At 49.3% G+C, this 21,689-nt stretch overlaps 2 protein-coding genes and 1 long non-coding RNA gene across 4 annotated transcripts in view; 1 reads left to right on the forward strand and 2 right to left on the reverse strand.

Moving 5' to 3' along the window:
* SMARCC1 (SWI/SNF related, matrix associated, actin dependent regulator of chromatin subfamily c member 1) overlaps window positions 1-9,234 on the reverse strand; it is a 91,894-nt gene extending 82,660 nt beyond the window's left edge. The window contains exons 1-2 of the mRNA XM_064445283.1: window positions 8,924-9,234; window positions 1,395-1,514 (exon numbers count right to left, since the gene is read on the reverse strand). Of these exons, the coding sequence (XP_064301353.1) occupies window positions 1,395-1,514; window positions 8,924-9,199 (396 nt within the window). The 5' untranslated portion in view covers window positions 9,200-9,234. The remainder of the gene's footprint in view (window positions 1-1,394; window positions 1,515-8,923) is intronic.
* Window positions 9,021-21,658, forward strand: LOC135312176 (uncharacterized). Of its 2 annotated transcripts, XR_010371833.1 has the most exons (3): window positions 9,021-9,336; window positions 17,482-17,807; window positions 18,441-21,658. It is a non-coding gene; the product is annotated as an uncharacterized LOC135312176 (long non-coding RNA). The 2 variants fall into 2 exon arrangements; XR_010371832.1 differs by having other exon boundaries at window positions 17,482-21,658.
* The window catches only part of LOC135312155 (KAT8 regulatory NSL complex subunit 1-like), a 28,986-nt gene continuing 21,181 nt past the window's right edge, over window positions 13,885-21,689 (reverse strand). Inside the window, exons 8-13 of the mRNA XM_064445243.1 lie at window positions 19,870-20,042; window positions 18,555-18,676; window positions 18,263-18,317; window positions 17,616-17,728; window positions 16,342-16,570; window positions 13,885-15,552 (exon numbers count right to left, since the gene is read on the reverse strand). Coding sequence (XP_064301313.1) covers window positions 15,253-15,552; window positions 16,342-16,570; window positions 17,616-17,728; window positions 18,263-18,317; window positions 18,555-18,676; window positions 19,870-20,042 — 992 coding nt within the window. The 3' untranslated portion in view covers window positions 13,885-15,252. The remainder of the gene's footprint in view (window positions 15,553-16,341; window positions 16,571-17,615; window positions 17,729-18,262; window positions 18,318-18,554; window positions 18,677-19,869; window positions 20,043-21,689) is intronic.

The following is a 21,689-nucleotide window of genomic DNA, read 5'->3' on the forward strand; positions in this document are numbered from 1 at the left end:
ACAATGCCACTGAAATCTTTATTACCCATTTTTAAGATAAGACAAATTGATTTAAGACTTCAGAGCACTCAAATGGTTTATCAGCTTCTTGAATATCGGCACAGTTTTATGGTCTATGCTGCCATATCAAAATGAAGCACTGCAATGTTCACCTCTGTCTGTAAAGCTTTTCATTACCACTGAGGGATCAGGTGATCAGAACGAAAGAGACAGCAAGGTACATCTTGATGGCATCTTCAGGTGTGAATGTGTGCATTCCTAAGCACCAAGAGATTCACCCAATAAGCAAGTCTGAAACCCCTCTTCCAGAGAAAACGTATGAATTCATACTCTTCACAAAAGAAGTTACATAAGCAAAATGTCTGGGGAAAAAAAAATCACCATAAAATAATAAAAGACAGTATTCTCTAAGTGGTGGACCAAAGGCAACAGGCACACTTTCAATAGTTTTCAGAACAACTTCAGTTTATGATATTGTAATCCTTTACAAATATTTCCAACCTAGTATGTGTATCTAAATAGAACCATGGATTGCATGGCCTTAAGTTCCCAGTAAGCATTCCATAGCAAAGACAAGCAAAGACCTTCCTACCGATGTCCACAACGCTTACATACACATTATGATTAGCCCTGGCCTACAAGTCCTATCCTAAATGGGCCAACTGGGTGCTCGATACCATGCTGCCGTCCTTGCCCTTCACCACTGCAATCCACTTGTTACCTTGTCCTTACTGCTTGCCACATCCCTCTATCAGTTGTTTAGGCTTCTCGCCCACTTGGACAGGACTCTCTTGGTGGTAGGCAGGGTTCCAAGCACAACGGGGGCTGATCCCTGAACACAATCACTAGGATACCACTGCTAGAGACGTGCCAAGTTTGAACTTTAAATAAGCAACCCTTAAAATGTTGTTATCGTTTCTGTATACCAATACCCTGAGCGACTGGAAAACTGTCCCAAACTGGGTAACTACGTGCTACAGAAGAACACAGTAAAGCCATTTTTCAGTGTTGACAGCACTACAAGTGTGAAGTTTGATCAGTAGAAATGGCCAACAGAAACTCGTTTGATTTGGAAAGTCCGTGTTATTCAGACAGTTTTGGATGCATCAGCCCAAAGAGATTTGACTTTAAATTTACAAGTTGACACAGAATTTTACTAGAAATTAAAACCTTTCCACAGCATTCAGAAAACAACTTCCAAATGTAAAGAAAGTAAGATTTATCACATGGAAAATCTGCTTTTAAGGAAGAGTGTGCTATTTCACCCCTTCCAGAGGATGCATCAACAAAGGCTTCAGATCTCCCAGTGACCTGGAAGCACACCAGCAGTGCAGATACTGGGTGAAGAATAAAATATGCTGCTGTAATAACAGTGGGTTAACCCCAATACTCACAGGAAGCTTTGTGAAGGCAGGATTGGTGACATGTTTTCCAAAGGCATCTTCCTGGAATTGCAGCAGCTGCACCACCAGCCCAGCCAGTGTTTTATTGGTAGGAGCATCTGCTTGAACATACTGAAAGAAAAAAAACCACATGCTTACTTGGGATAGAGGATAATAAACCATGAAGACTGATTTACTAATTCCCCAGACCGCTTTATCAGTTGTAGAGGACAGTTTAAGATTTCAGGATCACTGTGTGGCTGGGGCAGGTGTGCATGTACAGGAGGAGCAGCAAGCACAAACATTCTTCAAGCTTTACTCTTAAAATATAGCATAAACCTGTGAATCATCATCAGTTCAGTACGGCCGCCGGTGTTTTACAGATAGAGATTAACTACTTCAATCTGATTTGTAGTTCCTAATAAAGGAACAGACTAATGCTGGCCCACACACACACAAAGCTTTCTACAGCAACTTTACAAGCTGCTGTAATCAACTACTACACATCAATCCTAAGAACATCCATTTGGTACTGCACAGCACGGCATGTACAAATAGAAAAACTGATGCAGACAACTATATTCACCGCGCTTTGCAACAGTGTAAGCATTTCCCAAGGTTATGCTTCTAATAAAATGCACGTATGTAAAAGGGGAAGCCACAGCATGGAAAACAAAAAGAAGTCCCACGGCTGCCGAGTTTTCATCGCTCCTAATATTACACTATTCACTTACTGGCTGTAATCTCCTCACCATGCCAGAAGACTTCTAAGAGTAGAACAAACGTTACTTGTTCATGTAGAATATGAAGTAATATTAGCTACCCTAGAGTCATGTAGCTGGTAACACTATGAACCACACGGCCTTTGCTCTTCCCTCAAATCACACCCTTCTAAAGCCCCGTAAAAAAATTGTTGAGGGCCAGAACCCTCCAAAGTTTAAAGCAGTGGTGTTAAATAGCAGTCAGATCTTTCCAAAGCACCATCTACGTAGCAAAAGACACTACAAAGACACTGACTTTTCCATGAGAATTTTACAGTAGCCGACTACCTCGAGATGCAAGTTCCTTCAGCACTTACTAAGAGGCAAATGACGTATCCGAGAAATTAAATCCTAGCAACTCAAAGGACACAAATACGTGGAAGGCTCCCCAGGTGTCCTGCCTGGTGTATAAAACCTAATCTAGAAATATGAGCCTATAAAGAACAGAAGGCTAAATTTCCAAAGCGGCATTTTTCTTCGCCCCCTTCCCTCCACCCATGAAAGGCAGGCAATTGTGACAATTTTATCCAGTTAATAACTCCTATCAATTCACATCAGCTACCACAGAGATATGAAGCAGCAATAACAGCCGGTCTTTATTGCCATTAGAATCCAGTTGAAGATAAAGACTTTTGCTCTCAGGCTTTTTAAAACCTCTAGACCTCTGTGCTCCTCTCAGCTGGCAGCTATTTTCTTTATAATTTTTGGACTAGAAGCTCCGTGTGCTGCAGCTGAATTCACCGGAGCAGTTTAAGCAATCTTTTGTTGGAATTACTGATCCTAGACAGGATGGCAAAATGGAGCATGTGACTCACTCGGATGCCCCAGTTAATCCAGCATCTTTACTTAAAAACCCATCGCAGCCTCTGCATTAACTTGCCAGGTGCTGCAGCTCAGCGGGAAGCATGCCATTCTCTTGCCTTTGTTACAAGTGCTCAAATTCTCCAGCACGGAGGCACAGAATAATACTTAAACCCCTATCACTGTATTTGCCAGAACCCTTTTTATCAGCATCCTAATGGCTGCTAAACCAAGAAGGAAGATTACCAAAACACATACAGTGCTGTGTATTTTTATACCTGTTAATAAAAGATTTTTTTTTTGTATAGTTGAAAAAATCAGTGCCTATCACACCCAGGATGTGCACAGATGTAGTGTATCACAGCTAACAGCCCTAAAGCTCCCATCATTTCGCATGTTCAACCTTTGCACCACCACCCTTTGATTGTCTGAATAAAACTCCGAGCGTTTAGTTCAACTCTGCCAATTATAATGCAATCAAACAAATGTGAATTAAAAGGTGCAAGCAAACCAGGTATCTGCTAAACTACAGATTTAGGATCTGCGCAAGCATGAAAACAAAAGCGTAGCAGATCGAGTGCCAGACTTCACGTTAAATAATCCTATTTCTGTTACCAGAACAGCTTTGGTCTAGAACACATTCACAGGCCGTACACATTAAATATGTTCAAAGAGCAAAGCTGCCGGTTCCACCTGAAGCCCAGCTATTTCAGGCTCTGCGCCACCGAGCTGTAAGAGCGACAGATATATTTTCCCTGTAAAAGAGCACACTGTAGCTTTAGTTTTGCATGGGAGGCATGCTGCAGGAAGATTAAAAAATAATGCAGAAGTTGCTTTTGCATATCTCCTGTGAAGCTATGCAGCCTTCATCGTTCTGGCAACGCTGAATAGAGAAAAACCCTCGTAACCATTATAAATCTTTAATGGGAAAAAAGCCATACTGCTACATTTGCTTTTTTTATGTGGGTTAAAAGTCTTAATGCTTTTTGCACCAAGTTTAACCCAGTTTTTTGTTAATACTATACTATAATAAGCACTGTAAGCTGTACTACAGTAAAGCACCAAAAATGCATACAGTGCAACAAGACCGAAAGCATTAATGGCTCCTTCTAACACCGAAATAGAAGTAGAAAGCAATTCTGTACTTATGGCCATCATTTAAAACAAAACAAAACCACAATCACCAATCCAAAACTTGGGATTTGACAAATCCACCTCTCAACCCACAGAGTCTACTTAAACTCGCAGCTTCTTCAGGGCAACTAGGACAAAACTGCCTCCAGCACAACCCTCTGGCTATGGTTCTCTCAACTTCCAGTTTGAGGAGCCAATAAACCATGGGAAGATAATTAATGAAAAACATAACCGGAGAAGGAAGTTGTTCTTCACACAAACAAGCCAACAAAAACAGAAAGCGAAAATCAGTAAGGAAACAATCAAAGTTTAGGATTTCCTAGTGGGGTTTGTCACTCGTAAAGGAGAGTCACCACAACAACGCTGCCTGCTGTAAATACGTGATGCCTCGGAGCACCCGGCACCGCAAGCTCAGTCAAAAAACGGAATCCGGACGAGGTGGTGTTCTTGTACTGACTTACTGTCATTTTCTTCCCAAATGTTCTCCTCCAGAAAAAAAAGTTTACAGGAGAATATGCCTGGGAAGGCATGTTCTGAGACATGCAAAGTTTTTCAGGCACTTTACTTGCAGATCCCATATTTACCTCTTCCAGGAGGCACTGACAGCTGGAAGCTATCAGAAAGGACAACATTAGGAACCCCTGGTTCTATTTTGCACTGCCACTATCTTGCAAGGTTTTTTTTTTTACAGAAAACTCATTACTTTGCCTGAGGTTCCTCCTAAACAATAAGGGGGAAAAGAAGAAGCCTTCAAAAGGAAACACAAAAGCCAGCTCTCAATCACCTATGCACACTAACCAGCAATACAAACGGATCTTTACATCAGTAAGACAATTTCTCGATCAATACGCAGTGGGTTTTGGGGGACCGCAAAGGACTGAAGCCACAACATATCTGCAAGTTTCCCACCAGTCTTCACAGCAGACAGAAGCAGAAAATGATTCTGCAGCAAATAAAGGTCTTTAAACAGCAAATTCCAGAAGACAGAAATTATGCCCTGTTGCTAGACACACAGCTCTGGCATAAGAGGATTTTATTCCAGTGCCGAAATACCAAAGCCCCATTGACGCAGCAAAGATTGTTCTAACATTTCCACGTTAATTAGAAATACAAAAACACCCACGTATCCTGAAACAGAAAACACGTATGGTCAGAAGGCTTTCAGTATAACTCAAATAATTCAAGAATAAGAGAGCAACCACCAGCAGAGGAAATCACTTCCCTTCACCAGCAACATTTGCCATTGCAGCTGCACTGGAAAGCCTTTGTCACGGATGTCAGGGACAGACTCGTGTACCCGGTTTTGATGTGGTTACTGACCTCAAATAACCACATTACGGCTCTGCGTTGTAGCCCTGATGCACAAAATCCTTTCCTTCTCCTAAAACAGCACATTTCAGCTCAGATCGCTGAACAAGATACTTTGATTTAGGTTATAACCCTTGCTTGTTTTTTAATGGCGAGAACACAAAAGAGCTGCAAACACAGAGCAAATCCTCCCTCAGATTAAATCAGAGTCAGTGACTGAAGAAATACTTGATAAGGTTGGCACCGACACGAGAAGTCGGAGCCAGTCGAAAGATAACTACAGATCCTCTAAATTCGGCCCTGGCTGGCGGCGAACGAGCAGGTGGTCTCCAAACAGACATCTTCAGCCAGAACAACTGCCATTTCCTAACAGCTGCCAAGAAGCAGCTCGTCCCTCCTCGCTGTCGGGATGAGGCTTATTAATAGAAGGGCATAAAGGGATCCCACGCTGCTGCCCATCCTCACCGTCCTGTGGTGAAACAGGCGTGCTCCGCCAGCATCAGCCCATCACCTTACCACAGCGCCACGCTCTATTAATGCGGAAAGAAAACTTATTGTTCTGCACTCGGTATTAGTGCGAGCCGGTCTCCGATACTCAACAAACGACCCAGAACTCCAGGTGATGGCACCTCCCCATACTCTGCGCGGTTTAGTGTCTATACGGGCAGCCCATGCCGTCCCCTCCTCTAACTCGCCCTTTGAGACAAGACTCCCTTGTTCTTTAAAAACCAAAACACCCTCCTTCCTGCCCACCAAAAAATCAGTCTTCCAACTTTCTGTCTCAGAGGGGCAGGGCACAGCTTTCAGAGCCACCGAGTACCTGAAGCTCCTGCAGGCCAATATACTGAACGGGACATGATGAGCGCACTGAGAACGGTCCTTAGGGGCGACAGCTCCAAGGCCAAGCTTAGTTTCTGCGTCCTTAATACATATGCAAAAAAACCCACCAAACTATCTCAGGAAGATATTTTAAGTACAAGAAATAACCCTGCTTTATGACAGGCCCTTTTTAATACGAGCAACTTGTTGCTTAATGTCAAAGGAACTACCTAAATAACGCACCATATTAGAGCTCACCAAGCGTTAATGCAATAAAAAGTGAATTGCCCAGTGTACCTTTGAACTAAAAAGTTCTGCTCACAGCGGACACCTCGATGTCACCAGAGGTAGTCTACCCAAACACTAACAAAGCCTGTCAGACCCCCAGGCCTTAAAAACCACAGCACAAACCAGTTTCCAACCCTCCCCAAGACAAGCTCCCCACGCACACCGTCTTTCTGCACGCCCAGGGAAGGGCCTTCCTCACCGCCAGCGCTCGAGCCAAGAAGAAACGGGGCCCAGAAGGTTTGTGTCAGGAAAACAGTACGTCCTTTCACAGCAACGTGGGGTTACAAAACCCACATCACGCCCAACCGATTTTATCATCAAAAGATCTCCGACGGAGGCTGACCACACTGTCTAGGGAGCCCACTCCTCCCCATTAACCAGAGTTTTCCAGTATCTACTGCGACTTTTCCATACTACTATTTAAACTTCTTAGTGTTTTAGACGTGCTCTAGAGACACAGAGAAAAGACTTGTCTAATCTAGAGACAAGAACAAGAAGGTTTGCAATTGCAGTTCTCCAACTCCCTCCTTGCCCATCCCGACTTCTGGACCCTGGACCAAGCGTGCTGTGGCTCTCGGGATTCTCTCCGCCTGCCCCCCAACATCCCCGGAGCTCCCACAGCTGGACACAACACCTCCGAAAGCGGACAGCTTCGCCACTGCCCAGATGTACACTTTAAAAGTATGAACTGGACAAAAGTCAGCTATAATCACCACACACTTTCCTGAAAGAAGTCATGCGCCCACAGCAAGATGAAAACAGACACACAACGGACTAGAGTCTGCACATCAAAAGGGAATTAACTCTTCCATTTAGAGCGTTTAGTGTACATCTTTAAGCACTGTTACTAAGTATCAGTTTCCTTGTTTTCCCAAACAAAAATAATTTTCCTTTTTTTTTTTTTTAAAGTATTTTACACAGCAGTGTTTTGAAATTTACTTGCCTAGTAAAGATGTTGTCTTGGCCCAATTCTAACTGCCTTCCAGAGTTTCAGAAATAAATACAACCATCTAGTCTTTATAACCAGTAATACCGTGTAAACGAATTATAATAAAGAAGTTTCTCTCTGGCACACAAAATGAAAGCTCCCGTTCCTGAACTACAGATAAGAGGCCCAGCCAGGCCAGCAAGGCAAGAACCAGCTTGCCCGGAGAGTTTTGATTCACAACAGCACGGGACAATAACCGTTAACGCTTTTCATAAGGTGACACGCTCTTCTGCAAAATGGCAGGCGCCAGTTCAAAGTTATTTCAAAAGTTTATTGTATTCTTGTGGGTGTTCGGTTATGAAAGGAAAGAACGCTCCTCCCCAGAGTCCAGAAACAGCGGAGATTCACCATCAAAACACCGAAAAATGAAATATATACTTTTATGTTACGATTTCTTATTATTTATTATCAACATGAACAGCTTAAGCTGCTCCCCGCCATCGCACCGACTGACTGCAGCAGCACTGGAACAAGTTATGTGGAAAGACCGGTACGACACACCTCCGAACATGTTCTGGGTTTCACCCCCGACCAGGTCAGGCACGCGTTTCGCAGCCCTGCCACGTTGATGGGTGCCCATCAACGGCACCCAACGAGCGCTGGGCAGACTCGCCCGCGGGTTACCGGCACCGGCCCTACGGAAGGATGGAGGAACGGACTGCAAGGCTCAGGTAAGTGTAGAGACTAAAGCACCTTCAGGTCACGCAGCATCTCCCCTGGACATGGCTCTGCCCCAGCTAACGCTCTTCCTAGGAGTGCTACAAAGCTGTCCAGAGATATTCGTCTTCTGGAACGTTCACCTCAGGCAATCTTTCAAGGCTTAGGTAGTGAAAGCAAGTTAGAAAATCATCATGCGGGGAAAACACTTGAAAAGAAAGCAAAGAAACAGAGAAACGCAGCAAACGACGAGAAAGAGGAAGAGAACAACCAGGGCCACGAACAGCAAGCGGTGACACGACCAAGAAGTGAACTCGCTGGGAGTACAAGCAACGTGCACCAGGTTCGGTGAAACAGCATGAATACCTTTTTTTTTTTTCTCCTTTTTTTTTAAACACACTTTGAAGACGCTTCAGGGGCGCGGTTTAAATTAAAACCCGTACAAAACCTTGGCGAGCTGAGCCGGGACTTGCCCGCACAAGGCACCCAGGGCTGCGGTTCGCCTCGCTGCGATCGCGGGGCACCGGCCGAGGCACGGCGGCCCCGCGGGAGGCCGGCCCACCCCGGGGTGGGGGCAGCGGGGTCCGGGACCGGCTCTCCCGGTTACGGTCGCGCCGCCCGGGGATCCCGCACCGACACCGCCCCGCCGCGGGGCCGGGCCAGGCCGCGGCTGACAAAGGCCGGCGACGGGGTCGGCCCCCCCCACCCTCTCCCCGCCACCGGGACCCCCCCTCCGCGGCGGGAGGGAACCGTGAGGCGCCGTTTACCCGCCGCAACCCCCGCACCTTCTTGTAGTGCTTCCCCAGCCAGACGCGGACCGAGTCGAGCTGCGACACCGTCTCCGGGCTCTCCCAGAACTTCCCCGTCGGGCCGCCGTCCTTCCGCCGAGCCACCGACAGCGCCGCCACGCCGGGGCCGCCGCTCACCGCCACGGCCGCTCCCGCCGCCGCCGCGGCTCCGGTGCCCGTCCCGCCGCCCGCCGCCACCGCCGCTGCCATTGTTACCCTCGCCGAGCGCCGCCACCGCGGCCCTGCGCCTCCCACCCGCCTCACGCCGCGCATGCGGCCAGCGGCGGGCGCCCCGCCCCTTCGGGCATGCTCGGCAACGGGCTCCCTCCCTCACCACCGCCGCCGCCTTCGCCCACCTCCCCTCCCGCCCCGCCGCGATCGCACCGGCCCGGTACGCCCCGGTCCTCCCGGTACGGCGCAGCCCCCCCCCTCCCCTCCCCCGCCCGCGCCTCACCGCCCCGCCGCCCCTCCCCCACGCGGCATGGCCGCCATCTTAGCGCATGCGCAGGCCGACGGGTTTTGGCTGAGTGAGGGAGGGGAGGGCGCCCTCTTCCTGCGCACGCGCCCGGGCGTCCCGCCGAGCTCCCCCCTCCCTCCGCCCCGGCGCATGCGCATTCCCTCACTCCGCCGCGCGCCGGCCGTTGGCGCCCCGGTACCGGCTGGGGAGGTCTGGCGGTGTGCCCCGGGACCGAGACGGCCCCGTCAGTGCCCCCGGTACCGGCTGGGGAGGGCTGGCGGTGTGCCCCGGGACCGAGACGGCCCCGTCAGTGCCCCCGGTACCGGCTGGGGAGGGCTGGCGGTGTGCCCCGGGACCGAGACGCCCCCGTCAGTGCCCCGGGACCGGCTGGGGAGGGCTGGCGGTGTGCCCCGGGACCGAGACGCCCCCGTCAGTGCCCCCGGTACCGGCTGGGGAGGGCTGGCGGTGTGCCCCGGGACCGAGACGGCCCCGTCAGTGCCCCCGGTACCGGCTGGGGAGGGCTGGCGGTGTGCCCCGGGACCGAGACGGCCCCGTCAGTGCCCCCGGTACCGGCTGGGGAGGGCTGGCGGTGTGCCCCGGGACCGAGACGCCCCCGTCAGTGCCCCGGTACCGGCTGGGGAGGGCTGGCGGTGTGCCCCGGGACCGAGACGGCCCCGTCAGTGCCCCGGTACCGGCTGGGGAGGGCTGGCGGTGTGCCCCGGGACCGAGACGGCCCCGTCAGTGCCCCGGGACCGGCTGGGGAAGGCTGGCGGTGTGCCCCGGGACCGAGACGGCCCCGTCAGTGCCCCCGGTACCGGCTGGGGAGGGCTGGCGGTGTGCCCCGGGACCGAGACGCCCCCGTCAGTGCCCCCGGTACCGGCTGGGGAGGGCTGGCGGTGTGCCCCGGGACCGAGACGCCCCCGTCAGTGCCCCCGGTACCGGCTGGGGAGGGCTGGCGGTGTGCCCCGGGACCGAGACGGCCCCGTCAGTGCCCCGGTACCGGCTGGGGAGGGCTGGCGGTGTGCCCCGGGACCGAGACGGCCCCGTCAGTGCCCCGGTACCGGCTGGGGAGGGCTGGCGGTGTGCCCCGGGACCGAGACGGCCCCGTCAGTGCCCCGGGACCGGCTGGGGAAGGCTGGCGGTGTGCCCCGGGACCGAGACGGCCCCGTCAGTGCCCCCGGTACCGGCTGGGGAGGGCTGGCGGTGTGCCCCGGGACCGAGACGGCCCCGTCAGTGCCCCGGGACCGGCTGGGGAGGTCTGGCGGTGTGCCCCGGGACCGAGACGGCCCCGTCAGTGCCCCCGGTACCGGCTGGGGAGGGCTGGCGGTGTGCCCCGGGACCGAGACGCCCCCGTCAGTGCCCCCGGTACCGGCTGGGGAGGGCTGGCGGTGTGCCCCGGGACCGAGACGCCCCCGTCAGTGCCCCGGGACCGGCTGGGGAGGTCTGGCGGTGTGCCCCGGGACCGAGACGCCCCCGTCAGTGCCCCGGGACCGGCTGGGGAGGGCTGGCGGTGTGCCCCGGGACCGAGACGCCCCCGTCAGTGCCCCGGGACCGGCTGAGGCGCGGTGCTCAGGCACCCCGATGGCTCTGGCCCCGGCCCCTCGCACCCTGGCCGGTCACAGCAGCCCAGCCCTTGCACTGTCCGACGAGCGGATCCGTCGCCCGGTGCCGTGAGTCGGTGATCACACGCGCAGGAGAGACGTTGGTTATTGATGTCAGGGTTGCTCAAGCCTGCGTGCTCGGTGGTTTCCCCACAAATCGAGCACACGGCACCAAGAAACGACAAGGTATTTATACAGTTAAATGTGTCAGTAACGCGGTCATTGGGCAGTTTCTTCCTCAATCTTAAAGGTTCAGCTCCTTTTAAATTTACCACACACCCTCAGAGAGGATGGGGCTTATTTGCATAGAGGGCTTTCTGACTTAGGGGCGTGATTTTTAGTATTAAAATGAAGACGGTTCCCCCAAAGAACACGTGGTTCTTACCAAGTTGACAACATACATACAACAGCCTAATCGTTGTTATTAAGGTCTGGTTGCCCCGGGATGTCTCTGATCAAAGGATAGCGACGTTGTACCTCATTGCCCAGCTGAGCAGGGAGTCTTCCCTTTTACCAGTCTCTCAGTCCTTCTCCAGGGATACCAAATGTTTGCTCTTCTCATTAAAGGTAATTTAGTGTCCTTTAGGTAACATACAAAGAAGATCTTGACCTAACACAACATCAGCTAAGTTTCTTCAACACTTCCACAGCCAGCTTGCCCTGTGGTGACTTTTCAAATCCCTCTGCTGCACAAGCGGTGCGCTGAGGAGTTGGAGTGTTTCACTTCATTTAAACATGTCCGCCCCTGTGCTGGCACAGCTCTTGTCACCTCCGCTTGTTCCTCTGTGGTTTGGCTTCCGCCGCCTCCACGCAGGACCAGGTTGAGGTAGGCGGGTTACTCCTGGTAGCTCCAGGCTGTGGAGGCTGCAGGTCCGATCTGATCCGTAACATTATGCTGGTGGGTATGTTGGGTGGAAATAAAACAATTTTTTCTGTTCGGTGCATCCTGGCACTCTGCTTGCACTGGGCAGTGGCAGGCTGAAATTTGTGATAACACCTTTTTGGCAACAGATTTTGTCTTATAAATATCTTTTCCGTGCTGTGGAAATCAGCACAGTAGAGACCTGCGTACCCTTTTAGATTTGCTCCTCTACCTTAAGGACATCTTTAGCATCAGACCTTCGTAAGGGACAACAGGACAGCTGATCCTCAGGCAGGGCTGCAAGGATGTGTGACCAAGCTTTTTTTTTTTCCTCCTGTATTTCTGAGGACCGTTGACCCCTTGCTATCGGCCAGAGAATCCTCGCGTTCCTAAGCAGAAACAAAATGAGCAAACACCCCACAGGCTTCAGACACCAGCCCAGGCTGTTTGTTCTCTCATGGGCTGCTGCAGGGTGCAATGGAGCACCAGTGAAACCATCCTCAAGCAGCACGGCTGAGCACATTGTTCCTATGGCGCCTAAAGCTCTACACAGAAGGAATGGCACCTAACAAGTAATGTTTTGGAAAAAAAAAAGTGGAAGACAGGGAAATGGAGCCTCAACTTTCAAGGTTTAGAAGAATGTCACCTCTCCACAATGACAAGGACTGAAAATGACAAGATAGCTCACGTGTAAAGAAGGTGGAGAGCACTAAGCGTACAGGTAGCTTAGTTGTAATTCACTATTGCACCTCAGCTAGAAAAAGCAGCTCTTCCAAAATTCTCATCCATGTACTTATTGGAAAGAAAAGTGAAAGTATCATAATCAGGAGCAATTCTTTAGATGGGTTATGGGGAAATCTATCACATCTGAGCCCCTTGAACTACAGCACGCTGGGGGACAGGCTCATAACGTGTTCATGCGGCTCCAGGTGTCCGAGTTGCAGCACAGGAGCAGAAACTCTTGAAGTCACGATTGCAGCTGTGCCCCTTGCGTCTCAGAATCCCCGTGAGGGAGCGTGAGAAAGGGAGAGCGGGAGGAACTGAGGAGAGAAGGCAGGCAGGAGTAGGAGGGGAATGGGAGTGTGCTGCACACACCCTTGTTTTCTAAAAGCTCTCCCAAGTCAATAAAACAAATGCTGATTTGCATGGCTGTGGAGACTAAGGAAAAGTTTTTACTTCAGATACATCAAAGATGGCGATCACAGAATCCCAGAAGGCAGGGGTCAGAAGGGACCTCTGGAAGCGGACAAAGCTGTGGCAGTCCTGCAGGATGCAGACACAGCCGAAGAGGAGAAGAGGCCCAGGGGCACAGGTGGAGCCAGCTCACATGATGCAGACTAAGGCACTGCTCCTTACGGCTTCAAAAATCAGGTAGTTTAAAATAGCATGAACAAACCTGCACCAAACCTCCACTGCTGGTAAGTTAGCAAGTTTGATTTATCTTTTCATGATCACAGCTGGTTGTGAAGCAATGCTCCCCCGGTTTCCTCTTTTAAAATCATTTAGCTTGGACTCTCTACTAATGTTTTATTTGCGAATCCAACCATTCACAATACAAAAATGCTAAAAAAATGACAGGCAAAAAAAAAAAATCTATAATTACAAAACACAAAAAATTTCAGTGAAGAAATTTGAGTACGTTTCCATGATTCGCTCCTATATTCAACGCCAGAAAAGCAAGAACAATGAAGTTGGGGACTTCTCCAATTTTCATATTTTTTTGAACTAACCTGAAGAAGCAGCAACATCCTTGCTCCACCCAACCAGTAACAGAAATCCACACCCAGGCGTGGCCATGCGCCACTTCACTCTGCAGCTTTGCGCTTCCTTTTTGAACTCTCCCTCATTTCACTGCCTCTGTACCCATTTTGGCACAAAGTAGACCACTTACTGCCAGGTGCCGGGTTGTGGTTACCCCTTTGCAGGCTGCCGGCGGCGCAGCAGAGCACCGCCACGGTGGTGAACAGCAGCTCCGCACTGCCTGGCTCTGCAGCACGGGGTAGCACCCAATCATGGAGGTTACAGAACGTAACTAGGCAACGCTTGGGCATTCTACTGCCACTTTATCAAATGTTATCCAATACAGAGACAAAAAGCTCTTCATCAAAATCACAATCCCCGTATAAAACCATCCCTGGCCTTGCTACAGGCTGCATCTGTTCCCCCTGCCCCTAAACACGCCAACCCAGAAATGAATATTTGCGAGAAAGGACACTTCCAAGATACAGAGAATGATAAAAACAACCAAACATCCAGAAATCTGAACTTCAGAGACCATTTTGAAAGGCAGCAAAGCAAGTCTATTCCATAATGAACCGGTAATAACAGCTTTATTTTGCTCTAGAATGTAAAAAAAAATCCCCAAATCCCAAAACTTCCTTTGCTCAGGATCATCATTTAAGTGAGAATTTTTAGTCTAGCTGGAACATCCTGGTCACCTCAGCACAGATTCTGGTTCCTCTTAGTAGCAGTAGCGGTCATTCCGATACTTTCTGGTGGGACATTCATGAGATCGATCAGGTCTGAAGCTCGTTCCCTGAAGGCAGTTCACTGCCCTGCTCACCTTCAAACGGCCCTGCTGGTGCTCCCTCTGACAGAACGCACGTTCTTCTCAGCTGCACAGCTTCTCAGTGGCTTGCTGCCAAAATCCCTGAGACCACGGCTTCGCTCCAAGGAGAAAAGGCAATTCAGAAGTGACACCTTACAATTGTCTGACTTTCTGGATCTGTTTTGTTACAGCAAGGATACTGCAAGGCAACCGTGTGTTACGAAATGGCCGTGCGGTGTCTGTGAAGGAAGCCGATACAAAACTTGGATTATGCCAGGCAAGGGGAACCTGATTTTCAAGTACTTACGAGGTTAATTTTTCAAAGCTGTGTTTTAGAGTACTCGCCATGCAGCCTTCTCCTTCCCTTCTCCTCACCCCGTCTTTGGTTCATACCAAATTCACGAGAGTTCCTCAGATCTCTGCGGCATCTGGAAATGGATCCAGGAGTGAGCGAGCACCACCCTGAAACTGGCTTCTAGCCACAAAGGACCTGATACAGCCACCCAGTAGGCACTTCTGTAAAGATCAAGACTGAACAATGCTGTTTTCTTTCTACTGTTGGAATTAATTTTACTTAAATGTCCCTTCTTCTGTCTATAGCAGCACCTAACCTTTCCGTGACAAAGCAGCTGAGCCTTGTTTTTCACAGCTGACCAGAAACTGGTCTTTTCCAAAAGCACTATCCCTTGGAGATCTAGCACCGTAGCTCCACCCAGTGCCTAAACCCCTCCTCATCTGGAAATCTTCTCCTCTGCTGCTGAAATGAGGTCCAATGCAGCAGTGCCACACACTGCTGGTGCTCCACCGCACCAGACCAGCAGACAGCCACTTGTCACTGCAGCACGCGTAGCTAACACTTCATCTATACCACGGGCCGGGTTTGTCGGTGTTGATGAGCTTTCCTGGGTTGCAGCGCTGGACCACAAACTCCTCTTTGCTTTTACTGCCATCCGTTCGCAGGTGCACATCTGAAAATTGCATCCTGGTGAGGCTGGGGGTGGCAGTGCCTACAGAGGTAGGCCTGACGCCCTGCTTATTGCCAGAGAGCCAGGGCTGAAAGCCAGCCTGGCCACGGCCATCCCCACTTGAGCACTGGAGAAGACCCTGGTATGCAGAATCTGAAAGTGGAAACGTGCGAGGCTCCCACGGCTGTATGTTCTGCGGAACAAAAAGGAGAGAAGGGAGAAGGTGCTGAAATTAAAAGCCTAGAATCAAGTACCCAAGGAACTCTACGATACCACCTCCTCCCTGTCCATGCCCTTCTGCTGAAGGGCCAGCAGATTCAATTTCAAAACCTTGCTCTAAGTTGGTCAGGGTGCCAAACCAAAGCCAAGTTTTAAGAGCAATGAACACTGTGCACTATGGCATTTCCTGGATCACCCGGTTCAGCTTTCCATTGGTATCAAGACTACTGCCTTGCCTTCTAACTGATATTCCTATTTTTCATAGTCTCTTTATCTGAAAGGCTTCCAAAGCCAACACTGTGCACTTGAGCCCAAAACAAGGACAGATCTGGTATGAAAGGTCAGGTTGTGCTTCTAAGGCCACCCCTAAGGATGAGGAGAAGTTCAGTTCCTCTGGAAGTTTCAGAATTTAATCCTTAACAAAGTTATCTCCTTCTACCAAAAATGATCCCATGATGCGTGCAACTGCCTGAAACTGTTCACTGTCTTGTAGGGGACTCACCCCCACCCACCAGGGGTAATCTCAATCTCTGGGGCAATATCGTTTTAGAATAATTTAAACTGTGGCATAAAGAAGAATAATTTATCCCATGCCAAATCCTTTAGCCAGCCCAGTCTCAGCAGACAGACAAGCTGAATTACTTTTTGAGCAGTGCAAAGCTCATGCGGCTTTCAGAAAATTTACTTCATACACCAGTAAAATTGTTTTAGAAAAGAACATGCAAGCGGAAGCCAGCTGACATTTGTTACAGCGTAACCTCACCTGTGTTGCTTCCTTGGGCATTTCCAGGGAAGCTCTGGTTTCTTCACCACAAGACAGCACCGCTCCGCTCCTACCGCGGATGGAGAGGGATTGTGAACCATTGCAAGTCTCAGGGCCGTGCAAGCCAGGAGAAGGGTGCGCGTACAGGTCATCAAGGCAACTAAATCCGGTGACTGGAGGTGCTGGCGGAGGCTGCCCAGCCCATCGGCCGTCTGCTTTGCTGGAGCACCTAAAGGAATGTGGTATTTGGAGCACAGTTATACATGTATAACAAGAAACCCAAATAAATATAAGATCACTGTACTGTGAAAAACGTAAGCTCTATCCCCTCTGTACAATCAGATGAGATGATATCGCTCAATTAGTGCTTTAACTAATTAGCCATTTCTCTCCTATCATCTCTTCGAAGAGCATCTTTTGGCTTCTTGGGCTGTCACTGTCCATTTCACTCATCCCGCGCACAAAGAGAACAGCTGAGCATTAAGAGAGAGTAAAACCTCATGAAAAGATATATGACACAATGAACACCACACCAATGACTAGAGAGAAGACTGCTATAGCTGAAGCTACCCAGGGGGACTCCAGCGTTCTTCCCCAGGGCAACTACGCTATCGTGGCCTTTTTCCAGGTGCACGGATAGCTAACGATGTGAGCTGTCAGTCCTTCTCCCCGCTCTGCTGCAACAACTTGTGAAAACATCAGACAGCTTCAGCTCCGGTAGAGGCAGGGATCTCAAAAATAGGAAACTCTCAAAACAGAATGAAAGCAGAGATAAACCTACTACTGTCCCTGCTGAAGGGACAGCAGAGAAGGATTCAACTTTTACCCAAGGAGACAGAATGCCTATACCTCTGGACACTGAACAGGTTGTTCTTTGTGCAGACAACAGGTAAAAAGGTGAGGAGATACAGCAGATAACTTGAAAATGGTCTCTGTAGCAATAAGTTCTGTCAAATATATTAAGTAAGCCAGAGGAGAAATGCTTGGAAGAGGTATGAAGTGCTACCGTTAACACAAAACTCTCAGCTCAAAAGCCTGAGCTTGGTATGAAGCTAATTTTTAGCAGGAGTGACACGCTGCGTGACTATTCTGCTGATTAGGCCTGACTTTAATCAATGTTTTGCTTCTATTATTCAATAGGCTTATATGAGCAAAATAACAGGCACCCAAGGATTTCTTCATTCGAAAGGAACTTCCTGAGCCAGGATCTCTGTACAATTTAAAATGAAGAACAGAAAGCCACCTTCTTCCGAGTCTGCTAGCAAGAACAGTACCTGCTTCCTCGCTTGTGGGAAGTGGCGGCTGCCCAGGAAACCCAGCAGGCTCGTTCCAGACCTTCGTATTTGGAGTGATGACTCGAATACATCTCATCAGAAGTATCCTCCAGCTAGGAAGGGAAGTTTTGTCTGAGTACTTGGAGCATGAAATCTCACCTGCAAGCCAAGCCTACAGTTCTAGAAATCCAGGTAAGCAATATCTGACCCATTCAAACTGTCTGGGACGCAGCACACACACTTGGCATCGCTACCTTGTTTTCATCCTTTTCATTACGTACTGAATTGGGAACTTGTTCGTCAGACTGACTTGTCAGGAGACAGACACAGGCTGTTGTGTGCACCGTGTAACAGCTACCAGGGGCATTCAACTGCACACAATGGCAGGGTTTGTTCGGCCTGCAGCTAGCAGCCGTGCCCCACAGCTGCCACGCCACCACAAGCCTCCTCTCTGCTGGCCTTTCACTGCCTCCAGATGCGACTGCACCCAGCAGAACTGAACAGCTTTTTGTACAGCGGCTCTGCTTACTGGGCTGGCAGAACTTAATAACTGGTAAAGACCAACCCTGGAGCTACTAACGTGCCATTTGCAGGTTCTGGGAATGGCTACAGACATGTGAGACAAATTGACAAAACTGTTTTCCTACCTCGGAGTCCCCATGATCGAAAGGCTCCAGTTCCTTGAGCTCTACCATCCTCCAGCTGCAAGGGGCAACACAAGCTAGAGATCACTTCAAGGAAAAACATGCTTGGTACTAGCGTGTAAATCCAAACAACATTAATCACTGTTTTTTTAATGAAATACTTTCTATTTCCATCCATTAGAGATAATTTCCGGATGTCATTTCATTAAGAGGAGCAGCCCATTCTGCCCAGCTAGTGCTGTTTCCCCCCATCACCCACAGGAGGGAGGATCAGTAAGGCCTGGCCTGTGGATACCTTGGTACTACGATCTCTTTGTACGGAGGCTTCCCCACTCGAGCAGCGGCTGCCATCGATGTTGGGATCACAATGTTGTCAATGTCGTAGGAACATTCCGCTTTTCTTCTTTTTGAGGCCGCCTGAAACACAGAATGAAGAGAAAAACCCCACGCAGAAAGTTAATGTTGGCACAAAAGTGACCTTGGAATGCACCTTCTCCGTAAGCACAGCGGGTTCTTCCCACTGTCACTGGTGTCCAGTGGCATTTGTCACGTCACAACCTCTGTGGTGTGGTTTGCTCCTATATGAAGGAGGATAACACTAACCCACCTCAGTGGGTGGGATTTCACTTATAACTTTGTATATATTTAGGTCATCTATGTAGCAAAAAGAAATAATTTAAACAGGCAATGATGATGACGATGTTGATTCAAGAAGGAAGAACCTGTCATTTCAATAGACTAAAGGAGCTGTACTTGTTTCGCCTTGCAAAATATGGGCTGAAAAGGAAAAAGTAAACCAAGTAAACCCATGGAAGCACGCCACCTTCCTGAGCCAGGGGATACTGCTGCTGAGACACAGAGGGGAGTATCACAGCATTTGGGCTGGGAGTCAGAGCATTGCCAAACAGAGGAGCAAGGCTCTGGGACAATGTCTGGGGAACAGTGGGATGAAAAGACCCCTGAATAGTTTCGAGGTGCACTTTGATCAGTTTATAAAGAGGTCCATATACTGGTAAGGATGGCAAGTCTGCGCCCCCGTCCTGCAAGGCGTCCTTTGCTCAGCGTGCTTGGAGAGCCAGGAGTTACTCAGTGCCTTCCTAGAGAAGCGGTTGGTGTGGGATGTATTTTTTAATCCCGTCTCCACTTGTAGAAGAACAAGAAGATGTTAAAGCTCATCTCTTGACTGATGTTCCTTCTTCATATGGGGAATTCCATAGTGGTTAAATCTCTACTATTTATTTGTGGCCAAATAAAACGGTAACATTATGTGTATGTAACTATTTGCTTACAAAAAAAAAAAAAGAAAAGGAATCAGTAGAGTATTGTCAGAACTAAAGTTGAAACCAGCCCATCTGGCGGGGGCAGCAGCGCGGCAGGCACCTAGCCAGCCCCACACTGCCCCAGGAAAAACGAAGCAAGTAGCTGTTACTGTCTAACAAACACCAACATCCAAACTCATTTCCCAGCAGTCTGTTAGCAGTAAGAACCCATCTGAATTCCCAGCGAGTTTGCAGCCCTAAGGCGACCCTTGGAAAGGGAGGCATCCCCCAGCTCCTCTCTGAGGCTACTCCTTTTCGGATTCATTTGCCACAGCTTCTGTTTCAACTCACCGTTGCCGAGTCGCCAGCGAAAGGGGTTTGGCTGGAAGAAAGGGCTGGAGGAGCCTCTGGGTACAAGGATGGCAGGTGGTGCAAAGAACCGTATTTATGTGCCTGAGGACTGGAAACAGGAAAGCTGTGATGGGACATTCCTTTGAGCTGCCTTTTGCCTTCAAACAATGAACCTGTTAATAAAAACGAGAACAGAAAAACCAAGGCGAAGTCAGGCTGACTGGGGACTAGCTGGTGATGTCGCTACCCCGTGAGGTCACCAAACCCGCCCCTGGGAATGGAGCGGAACACACATCGGCACTAGAGAGCACGTGTAAAACTGAAGCCTCAAGCGAAGCGTCAGGGCTCTGCGGCACTGAAGGCGCTAGCCCAAAGGTGTTCCTTCTGGTGGGCATTCCCAAAATAAAGCGGAGGGTGACAGAGGTGTTACAGCCATCAAGAACTGCACCTCTTGGTCCCAGATCGGCCACCTGAAAAGCTTCTTTCACTGCAGAACTGGTCAGGCTGCTCCTGGTTCGAACAATCACTCCGATGAGAAACCACGCTGGTTTTAAGACAAACGTACTCATCTCCCTGAAGTCCTACATAACCGCAGCTTGAGATGCTTCTTCTACATCAGTTAACTTTCTATTCTTTCTGCCACTCGGGACTGCCTTATTCCATGCTGAATACCACAAACGGAGCAATCTTCCAGCCTATTGTGCCCAATTACTCCACTATCCAAATCGTTTCTAAAGATCTAGCGTGGTGAGGCTCTTAGTTAAAAATATATGAAAATCATCCTGCATTGCTGCATCATCCATTCAAACACACTCTTCACGGTAGGTGTCTACACAAACACCACACCCCTCATACACGCTGCCCATAAATAATAACAGGTTTTGTGTAGTCTTGTGGCTAAACAGTTGAAAAAAAGAAGGAGGTATAAAGATAAACCAGTTAAAAGCAAAGAGCTGCTGACCAGTTGATAGAATCCAGACTGGTGCATTACTGAAGCATCCTCTAGTAGGTCCCTCATGTTTATTCAACACTAACCACCTGCTTGTTCTACCCTCATCACACCCAGAGCCGATTACTGGAAGGGTGATCTCTCTCCAGAACACTTCTCCTGGAAAACATCGTCCATCCCCATTCAAAGCTAAGTAACCTCAGCTCAGGCTGATTAAACATCATTAAACCAAATTGTAGCTCAGATCGTTAGGGCCAAACTCACCCAGCCCGGGGCTGCTGAGGTACTTTCAGCATGGAAATTGTTCTGGTTTTAGGGTTGGAGTTTTTTGGTTGGTTGGTTGTTGTTTGTTTTTTTAATGCTATCTGGTTTGCTCGGGATCGTGTGCATCAGCAGCCACAGAACATAAAAAGTATTCCGGATGCAGTACCTGTGACCCATAAGAATGTCAAGGACGCGGCCAGCTTGCACTCTGCACGTTACATTACTTTCAAAAACTGATTTGGCATAAACCCACGCCTTTTAGAAGAAAGCCAATGGAACACCAAGCCTAGTCCATTTGAAAACCAGGATGTGTTTTAGCTGGGTCTCCCTCTTCCTGTCCTGAAGCTGGTCTGAGTCTTCTGTCACTTACCTCAAGCTACAGTAGGCCATTTAATAAAAAAGAAAAATCATCAGCTCTGATGGGCTGGTGGAAAAAAAAATCAGGCTTTCCAAAGCAGTAAGAGCAGCATGCAACTGCAACAGCAATTGCTACCACAGCAGGAAAAAAAACACCACAATTTTGCCAGGCAAATACTGACCTATTCTGATTTCAAATAAAGGTTCATAAGACGCTTCCTTTTGGGTTGCTTGTCCCCTTGAAAGAAAT

This window comes from Phalacrocorax carbo, chromosome 2, assembly GCF_963921805.1.
Source record: "Phalacrocorax carbo chromosome 2, bPhaCar2.1, whole genome shotgun sequence".
Lineage (NCBI taxonomy): Eukaryota > Metazoa > Chordata > Aves > Suliformes > Phalacrocoracidae > Phalacrocorax > Phalacrocorax carbo.